The 16119-nt window shown below is 38.8% G+C and overlaps 1 protein-coding gene across 3 annotated transcripts in view; it reads left to right on the forward strand.

The window, feature by feature from the left end:
- Positions 1-16119, forward strand: part of FAT4 (FAT atypical cadherin 4) — a 156046-nt gene that overhangs the window by 106133 nt on the left and 33794 nt on the right. For 2 of the 3 annotated variants that reach the window (XM_040966861.1, XM_040966860.1), the window contains exons 8-9: positions 7982-8232; positions 10053-14402. In XM_040966861.1, coding sequence (XP_040822795.1) covers positions 7982-8232; positions 10053-14402 — 4601 coding nt within the window. The remainder of the gene's footprint in view (positions 1-7981; positions 8233-10052; positions 14403-16119) is intronic. The other variant, XM_040966863.1, reaches the window with a different exon arrangement.

The raw sequence follows: 16119 nt of genomic DNA on the forward strand, positions 1-16119 counted from the left end.
CTAGACCATGAAGCAATTTTTTAAGGGTCCTGATCTCATACAACCAAATGACTTAATAAGCTTCTAGGGTGTCATCCATTAATGCTATCACCTTGGTGGTTTTGTTACAACCCACTCACTTGATGCGTACATGCACATTTCAGCAGAAGACTCTCTCAGGAGATAGCATTTAAGCTGGGAGTACAGGCCAATTGAATGAAAACAACTATGGTGATTTAACTAAGGCGGCCCAACGCTGTGGTTCAATGACTAAATCCTTACCATGCAAGACCCAGGATCCCATGTGGGCACAAGTTCATGACCCAGCTGCTCCACTTCCTTCCAACTCCCTGTGTTTGGTCAGGGAGAGTAGTGGAGGATGGGCCAAGACCTTGGGACCCTGAACCCACATGGGAGACCCAGAAAAGGCTCCTGGCTACAGATTGGCTCAGCTCCTGCCATTATGGCAATTTGGGGAGTGTGCTAGCAGGTGGACGATCTTTGTCTCTTTCTCTTTGTAAATATGATCTGCCTTTCCAATAAAAGTAAATAATTCTTCATAGGAAGGAAGGAAGGAAGGAAGGAAGGAAGGAAGGAAGGAAGGAATTAAGAATACTGTTTCTACATGAAAGTGACAAAAGAATCACGTTTAATCTTTCCTCTTCTAGTACTACACAGCCTCCATTGATTCCCAGTCTTAGCATATTTTATGTCTCTGTTTCCTACAAACCTATTCCAGAACTTACCTTTTACAGACTGATATTCCATTTTTTCTAAAGGGGACCAAATTCCTCAGCCCTATCCCCAATTGAAATTCAATTCATATTCTCCTTTGCCTTTAGTCACCATCCTAATGCAAATCCCTTAGCTTGTGCTCTTAACTCCATCTCATTCAGTTTTCTCCACGTTTTTAATTCATGCAACTGTTATTTATATCCTCATCTTCCTAGTATCCCTCTTTTACAGACTCTTTTTATCCACTTTTTGTTAACATCTACGGCAATTACTGCGATATCTAATACAGAAGAGTGGGCTTTTGGTACGTTTGAGGACATTGGGGGCTGCATCTTATATTGGAGTGATTGGGTCTGACTTTTGGTTCTGCTCCTCTAATGTACATCTTGGGGAGCGGAATGTTGTAAAGTTCACATTATTGGGTTCATTCCTTTTATGTGGGATATCTTGATTGCATCTAAGGTTCCTGCCATCAGCCTGCCTACCACCTCTCTTGGTTGCCATAGCTATTTAGAGAGTGAACCAGGATATGGGAGATCTCATTCTCTCTCTTTCTCTCCTTCTCTCTCTCTTCTTTTATTTGCCCACCAAATAATTTTAGTGTTTCCAAATCTCATTGTCTGCATCAGTAAAAGTAGAAAAAAAGAATTTAGAGAATTTAATATTTATTGACCATGTTGTGCATCTCAAATGAAATGAGTATTGTGAGTTGACCAAATCTGTTCCCAAACATTGAGCTTGAGGCAGACTCTTAGAAGCTCAGGAGTCTTTATTCATCAGCTGGCACCAACCGGTGGACTGTCTTCTTCCACCAGACATGGAGGAGGGGAGCAGCCCTAGCTTTGTTCAGGGGTTTTTAAATAACAATCATCCAATCATCTAAGGGAGCATTGGTATATGGTAAGACTCATTCAGTTAACTACAGTGGCACAGAACATGGATATCAGTCAGTTTAAACATCTTGCATCTTTAGATATCCAATCAGTAAGAGTCTCATCCCACCTGGTAGCACCAAGAGCTACATCCCATCTAGTAAGAACAGTGGGACCAAGCAAATAGGTCCTTCCAGTTCTGTGTACACAAAACAATTTTGGTCATTCATATTACTGCCTGAACCATAAAAGAAAAGCAAGATCTCATCCTAGAATAAGATAAGCTCTCTCACTTCTCTTTCCATGAACCCAAGGTTATCACAAAGGTTATGGGCATGTCCCAGAGGCGTTTCAGAAGGCCTAACTTTACTATTGCCATTTTCTATTTTCTAGGCTGTCAAAATGGATGGAGTAAGTTAATAATCATAAATATTTTGGATATTATAATAATCATAATATTTAGGATATAGAAGTCACTCAATAGTATGAGGATTTTCTTTTCTATTTCTGCTGTTTATTTTGTGTATTCTTCCTTGCACAATGTCTAGCAAATATTAAAGTCTGACATATTGGTGTGGTGAATTTACGATTCCAGAATTCAGTCAATATGTCTTTATCCACATTGGTTTCATCAAAATACTCTTGAAAGGATAACTTGACTCAATATAGAATTTATGGTCATATGTCACTGAAATTTTTTCAGTCTTATTTCTCCTTTATTGATCACCCAGAAAGATTCTATCAGAGGACTGAATTGAAATTCATTGAGTTTGCTGATGGGATCTATTTGTCCTTATGTTCTTTTAACTTTTCTAATATCTGTATGTTGCGTCACACTTTATTTTTAGATTTTTTTTCCCCTCCTCAAGGCCTATTTAAATAAATACTAGTTGCTATTTTCACCCTACAATTCTCACCACACCTGATTTACTTTCTACATCTCTTTCTTTCCTTAGCAATTAATTAAAAATTCTCCAGATTGCTGTTGTTGCAGTTCCTCAATCTTTCTTTCTTTATCTTTGTGTGTAAATTGGGGTTAGGAAGAGGACAGAGCCACAGAGGTACAGAGAGAAGGAGACATTTTAATGATGATAGCCATTAACTCTGTGTAAAAAGCACCCAAGCCTGGCGCATCGATTCTGACTCTATCCCTGAGCCGCCACTTCATATTTATAATTCTCTGGTGGACATGCTCTACCTGGAGGTTCTGCCGACATCATAACTCTGCGTACGGGAAACTTCTTACTTTAGTTTTTTTTTAAAGATTTATTTTTATTATGTTTATTATTGGAAAGGCGGATATACAGAGAGGAGAGACAGAGAGGAAGATCTTCCGTCCGATGATTCACTCCCCAAGTGAGCGCAACAGCCGATGCTATGCCGATCCGAAGCCAGGAGCCTCTTCCGGGTCTCCCACGCGGGTGCAGGGTCCCAAAGCTTTGGGCTGTCCTCGACTGCTTTCCCGGGCCACAGGCAGGGAGCTGGAAGGGAAGCGGGGCTGACGGGATAGAACTGGTGCCCATATTGGATCCCGGGCGTGCTAGACGAGGACCATAACCACTGCGCCATTGCGCTGGGCCCCTTACTTTAGTTTTTAACTTTGTGTTCTATTTTGTCTTTAATAATGATGCCTTGCTTTCTTCATCCACATCTTGTGGCTAAATATTTGCTCCTTCTCCACCTAACCACTGGGCAGATTCTCATATTTCTTGTTTTCTAATGCCTCTGGCACCCATTCTGCTCCTTGCACTACTCCTGCCAAAATCCTAGTTGAGGCCATAATTATGTCCTGCCAAGACTATTATGATAAAAATTAACTTACTTCCCTCCTCTAATTTCTAATTCCTCCAATCCAAAAGCACACTATACTGTAAGAGTACACAGCCTTACTTTGTACCACAAACTCTGAAATTCTAAGTAGTCAGGTACTCTCAGTATCATAAAAGGAAAGTGGAATCCGAGAAATAATTGTGTAACTTTACAGTCAAAGTAGAGTCAGTTCTCCTTGAGAACACCAGTAAAATCAAGAAGCAACTGTTTTTAAACTTTTCTTGCAGAATTTTTTTGAAATTTATAAAACAAGAATTAGAAAGTAGTATAAACCATTTCAATATTCTCAGACTCTGCACCCACTATTAAAATAACTAAAGAATATTAAAAAGACTGAGAAATGATTTATGAGCAAGTAAAGAGACAAAAGTTATCCTAGGCAAGGACAGACAGGTTCAAGGGTAACAGGCATGGTTTTAGAAAAATCAAGCCTGGGCCCAGCGGTGTGGCCTAGAGGCTAAAGTCCTTGCCTTGAACGCGCCAGGATCCCACATGGGCGCCAGTTCTAATCCCAGCAGCTCCGCTTCCCATCCAGCTCCCTGCTTGTGGCCTGGGAAGGCAGTCGAGGATGGCCCCAAAGCTTTGGGACCCTACACCCATGTGGGAGACCCTGAAGAAGTTCCTGGACCCTGGCTTTGGATTGGCGCAGTATCGGCCATTGCAGTCACTTGGGGAGTGAATCATCGGACGGATAATCTTCCTCTCTGTCTCTCCTCTCTGTATATCCGCCTTTCCAATAAATAAATAAATCTTAAAAAAAAAAAGGAAAACGAAAAATCAAGCCTGTCATGAAGATTGGATTGAGAAGTGGGCTTTGCATACCTTAAGAAAAAAATTTTAAGTTTCTTCCTACTTCTCCTGGGAGAAACAATGGAAGGGCTTTATACTGGACCATACACTTCAAGACCATTGCTTTCTTGGTGCTTTGGGAAGAGATTGAGAGGAATCTAAGACTGATGGGACAATGGCAGTAACATAAGCCACTTTGAGAATACAGTATCTTCACTTTAAGAATAATCCTTAAAAATTTTCAGCTTCCAGTAATGCCTGGTGCTCATGTCTCCATCACTCCATAAATAGCCCCACTGTCTTCCGAAGCGTTTTCTGTACAAATCCCCAACATATAGCCAAAACTTCAGCCTCACTGGATCACTTTCTTTTCTTACAAAAAGGATCTCTGGTTCTCCATGCCTGATAGCTTTGTTCCGATCATTACTATTTCCTAGACCAGAGCTCAGCAAAGTGCTGCTTGCAAGCCAAATGCAGCACAGTGCCGGCCTTTGTGGAATGAAGTACTATTGGAACAGAGCCATGCCCATTCATGCACATGGGATGGCTGCTTTTTTACTAGAATGGTAAGCTGAGTGCTGTAAGTGAAATCCTATGGCCCCAAAGCTGACAATATTTACTACCTGGCCCTTTACAGAAAAGGTTTGCCAACTACTGGCCCAGAACACTTTTTTCCTCGCCTTTGAACACCATTGTAAGACTGCTCCTTTAAAACTTAAGCTCCTTTAAAGTTGGAAGCACCTCTAAAGCTTATTCAGCCTTTTCTTAGGACAACTCATTTTAATCATTCCTGTCAAAAGTGTTTTCTAAACACCTAGAGCAGAACCTTTTAACAGTTTTGTAGTACTGTACCTTAATGATCTATTTTATATATCCTTTTCTGCATTTATTTTTCTCCCATTTAAACTGTAGAATTGAAATCAGGATTGTTTTCAGTTTAATTTCTTTGAGGTTTTTATAGTTCATATATTAGTTTTGGTGCCATGCCTACATTAGGATAGGCTGTGTACCATAAATTATTATATTATAACTATATATGCATGCGTGCAGTAAGAAACCATTGCCTTTTGAGAGCTTGTCATTTTTTAACTTTCTAAAAACTGCATCTATTTTTATGATAAAGGTAGAGTTACAGAGAGGAGACACAAAGACAAAGTTCTTCCATCCACTGGTTCACTCCCTGAATAGCCACAATGACTGCAGATGAGCATATCAAAAAGCCAGGAGCCAGGAGCTTCTTCCAGATCTCTCACATGGGTGCAGGATTCCAAGGTCTTTGGGTCATGGTCCACTGATTTCCCATGCTGTAATATGAGAGCTGGAGGGATGTAGAGCAATGATGACATGAATTGGTGTCTATATGGGATGCTGGCATTTACAGGTGGAGGAGTAGCCTGTTCAGCCATGGTCCTGGACCCAAGAATACTTATCATATATCAGTCACAACATAGACTGATTTTCATAAAATAGCTAATATACAAACCACCAAGTCAAATTAAGGAAGGAAGCTTGGAAAGATTAGGAAGTTTTTGTTGTTGTAGTTGTTGTTGTTGTTATTGTTATTTTTTAAGATTTACTTATTTTTATTGGAAAGCCAATTTACAAAGAGGAGGACAAACAGAAAGAAAGATCTTGTATCTGCTGGTTCAGTCCCCAAATGGCCACAATAGCCAAAGTTAAGCTGATCCAAAGCTAGGAGCCTCTTCTGGGTCTCCCATGTTGCTGCAGGGGCCCAAGGACATTGGTGCTCTCTGCTGCCTTCCCCACTCCCTAAGAACGGAGCTGGATTGAGAAGTGGAACAGTCAGGATACAAACTGGCACCCATATAGGATCCCAGCACTTGAAGGGGAGGATTAGCCAGTTGAACCATTATCTTGGACCCAGGCTAAGAAATTTTGTGAATTTGTGTAAGCTGAAAATTCATGTTCAAGTGGATTGTATTCCACAGTTCAGTGTCTAAACTGTGATTGTACTGTTGTGTTCTCAAAGCATATAGCATAGTGCCTTGTTTTCCTAGCTTATCTCAGTAAGTAACTATGATATTAGTAATCAAAGGGGAAACTTAGATTTACAAATGGGAGAATGATCAACAGTTGAGATATTAATGTTACCTCTTTACACAAATACTTTTGAATTCTCTAATTATTCTCTAACCATAAAATTATTAATGTGTTTATTGATTTACATTGAACTAAATCACCATGAGCCAATTCTATAGTGACATATCTTGAAGAAGTCTATTTTGGCCTTAGCTATTAAGTATAGCATTTCCTGTGTTCCTTACAGTTGGATTTTACCTTTTCCATCTAGTAGTATAGCAGAAAAAGTATAAATTGAAAATACAATAGAAACTCAAACTCTAGATCTACCGTGCATAGTTTAATGTGTTTTTGAGTAACTATCTTAGTCTTCCTGAAAAAAATTAATGTAGGACATTATTATTATTATTGTTTTGAAGTTTAAATTGACATATTTATAAATTGCTTAGTAGTATGACTATTCACATTAGGACATCATTAAGATGCTAGAAATCTTAATTTAAAAAAAAAAGCCTAAGTGTTTAATTGTTGAGAACATAGTACAAAGCAAAACTAATAAAGGCCAGAAACTTAAAGTGAACCATCAGTTGGCAGACTGCTCCTTCTCCCTCTTTGGGTATCTTTATTTTTCTTTCTCTATAACTCTGTTCTTCAAATAAATAAAAATGTTCTTTTCAAAAAAAATCACCTAAAAATAGCCTTTTAGTTCACTACGTTACATAACTATTTAAATTATGAATATAATAGCAATTGGACTATTTAAATTGTGAGTATAATAGCACACTAGCAAAAGGGTAATATATTTTGCTCTACAGTTTCTTTAGCCATTCCTGTTGCTAAGTTTATATGGAGACCAAGCATACAAACATGCAGTTAACTCCAAGGGTATTTCTTTCTGGGTATAAATGACAAGAGCTTTTTGAAAACATCTGTCTCCTTACTATCATTCAACTTTAAAAGTTATGGATCCAGCCATGTGATGAACCATCAAGCTGAAGTCTGTCTTTTGAAAATGATTTCTGAGACTTTCATTCAGACACAAAATCTAGGATTTGTACAGAAAGAAGAGAGAAGCTATTCAGAGTGGAAACTATTGCCTACTAACCAATCTGGTGAGCATCAAAACATCCACGAAGATGGCATACTTCCCCTGACAAAAAAGCAACAAAGCCATATGAGGAATGACAAACCAGAAAATTAGTAATTGGGAATAAAATAACTATTATATAAATAGTTGATGAGTTATTCTGGATAGGTAATACAGGTCACGTACATTGTTTCATCTTTAAAGAATAAAGAAGACTCTTCAACTGCTCTTCTCTAATTTATTACATTATACAATAAAAAATAAATTTCAGGTTCGGTTTAAATGTACTCATTTATGACACAGACCACTACCACAACATCATCACAATGCTCTTTTTTATGCTTTCAGATTCATTTACTGGAATCACAATTGTCTTCTTGGTCTTTTGGGGGCTTTGCACAATTTGAGAGCCTAACAACCCTTCTGGGGAACTGCTAGAGACCACCAGGCACCTAATAATAACGATTGTTAGTGAAATGGCCACTGAAAAAATTATGTTAAGCCTCTACCCATATTCTTTCATTGTTATTCAATCTTGCTTTCAATGTTTTTCTCTGTATTTCTACCTTCAAGTATTTAAAATAGAATCAATAAACAACACAGTATTAGTACTAAAAAGAAATATATCTATTTCTGCTCCCTGCTTTAGTTATAGCATCATTGGTGGAAACTCTCAATTTACCATCAACCCATCCACGGGACAAATCATCACAAGTGCATTACTAGACAGAGAGACCAAAGACAATTATACTCTAGTGGTGGTCTCCAGTGATGCAGGATCCCCAGCGCGTCTCTCCAGTTCTGCCAGTGTTTTCGTCACGGTGACTGATGTCAACGACAATCCACCAAGATTTCAACATCACCCCTACGTCACACACATCCCATCTCCGACTCTTCCAGGTAATCAGCCGACTCTAAAGCTGTGTGAATACATGAAAGTTGTATACCAGATGCTTGCTTTCAAGAAGTTTATGTACTTTTCACATATTTATTTTTGAGATGGCATTATTTTGCTTATGGAGTTGGAAGAGCTTTGAATCTGACTTCCTAGATTGATTGCATATAGAATTTTATAGCTGTATTTTCTTTCCTACTAACTTTTGTTACTATTATTGCATATTGTCTGTGTTTTAAATGGATATCTTTCATAACCAAAGATGCTTTTCTCATGAGGTAAAACTGGTATGTAAATTCCCTGAGGGAAGAGACTATTTTCTCTTCTTTTTTTGCAGCATCCCAGTACCTGAAATGCATTCGTTGATTTAAAAATGTTTAATTTTAATCCTTCATCAGTAGATCTCCAAAATTATTTTATGAGTGAATAATTCCAATTCACACATTTATTTTTTAATTCTAGCTTTGGTGTTTTTTTTTTCTATTAGTAACCTTAGGGAGCCATTTATGGCCCACTTTCATACTCACAGAATGCATTTATCTTTTGAATTTAGTTGGTTTGACATCATTAGCTTATTTGCAGAAAATGGCACACTTCCCATGGGGCTGTTCAGATTTGTGATTTGTAATTTTTTGATGAATTTTCCATCACAAAACATGCAACTATGGCTTACAATTAATATTTATTACATGAAAATGATTTAAATTAGAAGAATACAAATGGATCTGGTATTCCTATTGTCAGAAGTCTTTGATCTCTTATTAACTTGAGAACTGTCTTATTGATATCGATATCGGGCATAAAAGCCATGAATGCATGCACTAACATTTTATCAGAAAGAATTCTAAATATCAAAGTCATCAAGGCTTGCTGGACATCTCCAGCTCAGACGAGCTGGCACCTGTCATCCTAATTGCATCCAGTATGAAGTGGTGCCAGATAACATCTTCTGTGTAAAATGAGGTGTGCTTAAGCATCTTTTTCTCATTATACTTATTATAATTCGTCAGAATCATTGGCCTTTTAACATAAAACACTTTTCACTTCCATCACATTCTCTTCAACAAGGATAGGAATACATGTTTGAGAATAATTTCTGAATTCATGTACTGAAAATATGTCATTATGGTAATTTTCTGCATGTTTTCTGCTGCATTGTTCCATTGGTGTACATTTCAAGTATTAATTTCTGGAATCTAAATTGAGTTCACTATTCCTCAGTTGTTATTTATTACTACATTCTGTTTATCTCAATTAATTTCTGCATATTTGTGTATATGTACGTAACCTCCCTGTAATAATAAAGGAAAACTGCCATGAAATAGTAGACATATGTTATCAGTAGCAATATTTAAAGATAATTTTGTTAATGTAATTATATGCAGTAATTCCTAGGTATTTTAAAGCATAATAGAAAAAAGCTCTTTGTTCATTGGTTAGAAATATAACTCCTTGCAGAGCTCACATATTTCGTGCTTTCTGGAATGTTGCGTTATGTGCAGATTTTTCTCCTAGGAACAATGATACTGAATGACTAGCCCATTCTCTTCACTATACTTCTCTCAAAGACATACTGAAAAATATGAAACCTAGCACACTGTGAGGGTTTTAGCTAGAAAATGACAAGCCCATCTCTGAAGATTGTCAGTAAGCAGATTTAACTTGGAAACTTTAGAGAAAATGTAGGAGACATTGTTCTCTTCAGTAATTATGAGAACATAAAGTCATATACGGCAGCAGTATAGTACTTTATATGCGTTAACCTACTACCAAATGTTTTATCTGGATCCCATGAGATTCTAACTGCACGTTCCCTCTTTTATAGGTTCTTTTGTCTTTGCGGTTACAGTCACAGATGCTGATATTGGAACCAATTCTGAGCTGCACTATTCTCTGTCTGGTAGAAACTCGGAAAAATTTCACATTGACCCACTGAGAGGAGCTATTATGGCAGCTGGCCCCCTAAACGGAGCTTCAGAAGTGACTTTTTCTGTGCATGTGAAAGACGGTGGCTCGTTTCCAAAGACAGATTCTACAACAGTGACAGTTAGATTTGTGAACAAGGCAGACTTTCCTAAAGTCAGAGCCAAGGAGCAAACATTCATGTTTCCTGAAAGCCAACCAGTAGGCACTCTTGTCACTACCGTTACAGGGTCCTCTCTGAGAGGAGAACCTTTGTCTTATTATATTGCAAGTGGGAATCTTGGCAATACATTCCAAATTGATCAATCAACTGGGCAAGTGTCCATTAGTCAACCTCTGGATTTTGAAAAGATACAGAAATATGTCATACGGATAGAGGCCAGAGACGGAGGCTTCCCTCCCTTCTCCTCCTATGAGAAACTGGACATAGCGGTGTTAGATGTCAATGATAATTCTCCAGTATTTAAAGAAGATCCATTTGTAGCTGAAATACTGGAAAACCTTTCTCCTCGAAAAATACTTGCAGTATCAGCAGTAGATAAAGACAGTGGACCCAATGGACAGTTAGACTATGAGATCATTAATGGCAACGAAGAAAACAGTTTCAGTATCAATCATGCTACTGGTGAAATCCGAAGCATACGACCATTAGACAGGGAAAAAGTATCTCATTATGTACTCACTGTAAGGTCTTCAGATAAAGGGTCCCCATCTCGGAGTGCCTCAGTGAAAGTTGTCATTAACATTTTAGATGAAAATGATAATGCCCCTAGGTTTTCTCAAATATTTAGTGCCCATGTTCCTGAAAATTCTCCCTTAGGATACACTGTTACACGTGTCACAACTTCTGATGAAGACATTGGTGTAAATGCAATTAGTAGATATTCCATAATGGACACAAGTCTTCCATTTACAATCAACCCTAGCACAGGGGACATCATTATTAGTAGACCTTTAAATAGAGAAGATACAGACCGGTACAGAATCCGAGTTTCTGCACATGATTCTGGGTGGACTGTAAGCACAGATGTCACAATTTTTGTGACAGATGTCAATGATAATGCTCCAAGGTTTAGTAGACCCTCCTATTATTTAGATTGTCCTGAACTGACTGAGATTGGCTCCAGAGTAACTCAGGTGTCTGCCACAGATCCCGATGAGGGATCCAATGGACAAGTGTTTTATTTTATAAAATCCCAATCGGAGTATTTTAGGATCAATGCTACCACAGGAGAGATTTTCAATAAACAAGTCTTGAAATACCAAAATGTCAGTGGCTTCAGTAATGTGAACATCAACAGACACAGTTTTATAGTGACATCTTCAGATCGAGGGAATCCCTCCCTCCTCAGTGAGACAACAGTCACCATTAACACAGTGGACAGTAATGACAATGCCCCCGAGTTTCTTCAAACTCAATATTTCACTCCCGTCACAAAAAATGTGAAAATTGGGACAAAGTTGATCAAGGTGACTGCAATAGATAATAAGGATTTTGGACTGAATTCTGAAGTGGACTATTTCATTTCTAATGGAAATCATTTAGGAAAATTTAAGCTGGACACTAACACAGGATGGATTTCAATAGCATCTTCCCTCATTTCTGACTTGAATCAAAACTTTCTGCTCACAGTCACTGCAAAAGATAAAGGGAACCCTCCACTTTCTTCCCAAGCAACAGTCGAAATAACTGTCACGGAAGAAAACTATCACACTCCTGAATTCTCCCAAAGCCACCTAAGTGCGACCATAGCTGAGAGCCAGAGTATTGGGACCATTGTCAGAACTGTTTCCGCAAGAGACAGAGATGCAGCTATGAATGGCTTGATCCGGTACAGTATTTCTTCAGGAAACGAAGAAGGAATTTTTGCAATCAACTCCTCCACAGGTGTACTGACACTAGCCAAAGCTCTTGATTATGAGCTATACCAGAAGCATGAGATGACTGTTAGTGCTATAGATGGAGGCTGGGTTGCGAGAACTGGTTATTGTAGTGTGACTATAAATGTGATTGATGTAAATGACAATTCTCCAATATTCATCCCTGATGAATATTTCCCCACTGTTTTGGAAAATGCTCCAAGTGGAACAACAGTTATCCACCTAAATGCAACAGATGCTGACTCTGGAACAAATGCTGTGATTGCATATACAGTGCAGACATCTGACAGTGACCTCTTTGTCATCGACCCTAACACAGGAGTCATCACAACACAAGGTTTCTTGGATTTTGAAACCAAACAGAGCTACCATCTTACTGTGAAGGCCTTCAATGTTCCTGATGAAGAAAGGTGTAGCTTTGCCACTGTGAACATTCAGTTGAAAGGGACCAATGAGTATGTGCCTCGTTTTGTTTCCAAACTTTACTATTTTGAAATCTCAGAAGCAGCTCCTAAAGGTACTGTTGTTGGAGAAGTGTTTGCCAGTGACCGTGACTTGGGCACAGATGGGGAGGTACATTATCTGATTTTTGGTGATAGTCGAAAGAAGGGTTTCCAGATCAATAAGAGGACTGGGCAAATTTATGTTTCTGGACTTCTTGATAGAGAAAAAGAAGAAAGGGTGTCTTTGAAAGTATTAGCCAAGAATTTTGGAAGCATTAGGGGTGCAGATATAGATGAAGTCACTGTTAATATCACTGTGCTAGATGCCAATGACCCACCCGTTTTTAGTTTAAACATCTACAGTGTTCAGATCAGCGAAGGGGTCCCCATTGGAACTCACGTGACCTTTGTCAGTGCCTTTGATTCTGACTCCATCCCCAGTTGGAGCAGGTTTTCTTACTTCATTGGATCAGGGAATGAAAATGGTGCTTTTTCCGTTAATCCCCAGACAGGACAGATCACGGTAACTGCAGAATTAGATCGAGAGACCCTACCCATCTATAATCTAACGGTATTGGCTGTAGATTCAGGGACCCCTTCTGCTACAGGAAGTGCCTCTTTAATAGTTACTCTGGAGGATATCAATGATAATGGTCCCACTTTGAGCACCAGTGAAGGGGAAGTGATGGAAAACAAACGGCCAGGAACTCTGGTGATGACGCTTCAGTCCACTGACCCAGATCTCCCTCCTAATCAAGGCCCGTTTACCTATTACCTGCTGAGCACAGGTCCTGCCACCAATTATTTCAGTCTGAATACTGCTGGAGTTCTGAGCACAACCAGGGAGATTGACAGAGAGCAGATTTCAGATTTCTATCTGTCTGTGGTCACCAGGGATTCCGGCATTCCGCAGATGTCATCTACCGGAACTGTGCATATCACAGTCATGGATGAAAATGACAATCCCTCACAGTCTCGGACAGTAGAGTTATTTGTTAATTACTATGGCAACCTGTTTCCTGGTGGGATTTTAGGCTCTGTGAAGCCACAGGATCCGGATGTGCTAGACAGCTTCCACTGTTCTCTGACTTCCGGAGTTACAAGCCTCTTCAGTATTCCAGTGGGCACCTGTGATCTGCATTCCCAGCCAAGGTCCACAGATGGCACTTTTGATCTGACCGTCCTGAGCAATGATGGTGTTCACAGCACAGTTACAAGCAACATCCGAGTTTTCTTTGCAGCCTTTTCCAATACTACAGTGGACAACAGCATTTTACTTCGCGTTAGTGTTCCGACGGTGAAGGACTTCCTGACTAATCACTACCTTCACTTCTTACGCATAGCCAGTTCTCAGCTCACAGGCCTCGGGACTGCCGTTCAGCTCTACGGTGCATACGAAGACAACAACAGAACATTTCTTTTGGCAGCTGTGAAGCGAAACAACAATCAGTATGTGAATCCCAGTGGTGTCGCTACGTTCTTTGAAAGCATCAAAGACATCCTGCTTCGGCAAAGTGGAGTAAAAGTAGAATCTGTGGATCACGACTCATGCATGCATGGCCCCTGCCAGAATGGAGGGAGCTGTATAAGAAGACTGGCTGTGAGCCCCGTGCTCAAAAGCTACGAGAGCCTTCCGGTTATCATCATGGCCAATGAACCTCTGCAGCCTTTCTTATGCAAGTGTCTGCCAGGATACGCTGGTAACTGGTGTGAAACAGATATAGACGAGTGTCTGCCATCCCCTTGCCACAATGGGGGGACCTGCCACAATTTAGTGGGAGGATTTTCATGTAGTTGTCCAGAAGGCTTTACTGGAAGGGCCTGTGAGAGAGACATCAACGAGTGCCTTCCCAGTCCTTGCAAGAATGGTGCCGTTTGCCAGAATTTCCCAGGAGGTTTCAACTGTGTTTGCAAAACTGGATACACAGGTATGACAATGTTTTTCATATTTTTTTTAATGAAACCATTTTCAAAGCTTTTTATTATAAATTGGGTATAATTGCAAAAAAAGTTTATTAAGTTCTGCTATTGATTAGGCACTTTGTAAACATTTATTATGTATTAATTTCATTTGCTTCTCATTAGAAAAATCAGTAAGTCAGGAATATTTTCCAGTTTTTTTTTTTTTTTGCAAGCCAGGAAGTTGAAGTAGAGATGTTAGTTTTCTAGTGTAATCTAATTAATTTGTTTTAGTGCAACAATTCAAGTCTACAGTTACTTCTCTGTCAGTTACAGCATAAACTCTTAATCCCTCTACTCCTTATCTCAGAAAAAAGAACAAAAAGAAAATAGTATCTTCTTAAATGAGTATACCAACGTTTAAAGAACTCAGTTTACATAAAGCATAAGATTTAGGTCTTTATCCTGTGGCTGGCTTTGTGCTGTAATCCCCTTCCCTTTAAACGGTGTAGTAGTTACCACAGTCTGATTTGTAGGATGAGTTCTTGAGCGCTTCCAGCAACTTCCTCCTCACTGTTCTGCTTAGTCTTCATCTAAAACTGAGAGAGAGTATATTTGAGAATGATCAGGAACTGGCTCTGATGGTTAAGCAAAAGGAAATAACTTAGAAAAGCCTCCAATTAATTGAGTGAGATAAATTAGGAGAATTCAGCAATCATCTCAGCAAGGAGGGCACTGTAGGTGTTTCAAGAAAGCCACACTGACCACTGCGTGCCTGTGCGCTGCTGCCCTGTGTGATCCTGCGAAGAAGGAGCCTGGCTTTACTATTACACGTCAGACACTGTTGATGGAAACCCGAATCCTGGAAGGTTATCTGACATTGAAAGATAGTATTATTAGGTCTGTTTTATATTGTGTCAAATTGAGCCTGCATTCCGACGTCTCTGACATCAGAGCTATCAATATGCTGATTATCAACTTTTTGTCCAAGCGTTATTTGAAATTATTTATTAAGGGGACATACTTTGAGGTTCGCGTCAGCTTCATTTGCATTGTTGGAGATAATTCAATAGATAAGGAATGACATGAACAAACATGAAATTTAATGATAGCTCTAATTCTTATATAGCTTAAATCATGTAATTCATTATCTCATGTTCTATCTCCATAAACTATCAAGTAAAAATAGACATTAATTAAGATAAAATACTTGGCATTTTTTCAGAAAACAGCAGCACAGAACTCATGATGACGAATGTTCATTTCTATTTGCAGTTAGGAATGTATAACCTGAATTTCTATATATGTTTAGTGGCCTTTGAAAAGTGATCACTAAAGGGCCGCAATGAATTCTCTTTCTAGCTAATTGATAACTGGTTCAGGAAGGTGGAGCTGTTATATCCATATATCTTCAAGAGACAGAGGTAAAAAGCCATAAGATCAAATACACATGAATACATATGTGTATATGTGTGTGCATATGTCATCTAACTTTAAAAAAATGCTCGTACAAGTTAAATTTTACTTTTGTTAACATTAATTAAACACCAGAGCTTTAGTAAAGTCTTTCTTCCCAAGAATATATATATTTTATATTTGTGACCATCAGAATTATATCATGTGTATTTTTCATATACTCTCTTTACTTTTGTCGACTTTCACCTTCCTTCTATAAATGATTTTCAAAGTCCCTAGAAAGGAAAATTGGAGCCACAAGGTTTTCTGAATTTTTGGTTTAAAATGGTC

This window comes from Ochotona curzoniae, unplaced genomic scaffold (assembly GCF_017591425.1).
Source record: "Ochotona curzoniae isolate NIBS_2020 unplaced genomic scaffold, NIBS_Ocur_1.0 scaffold_4506, whole genome shotgun sequence".
Classification (NCBI taxonomy): domain Eukaryota; kingdom Metazoa; phylum Chordata; class Mammalia; order Lagomorpha; family Ochotonidae; genus Ochotona; species Ochotona curzoniae.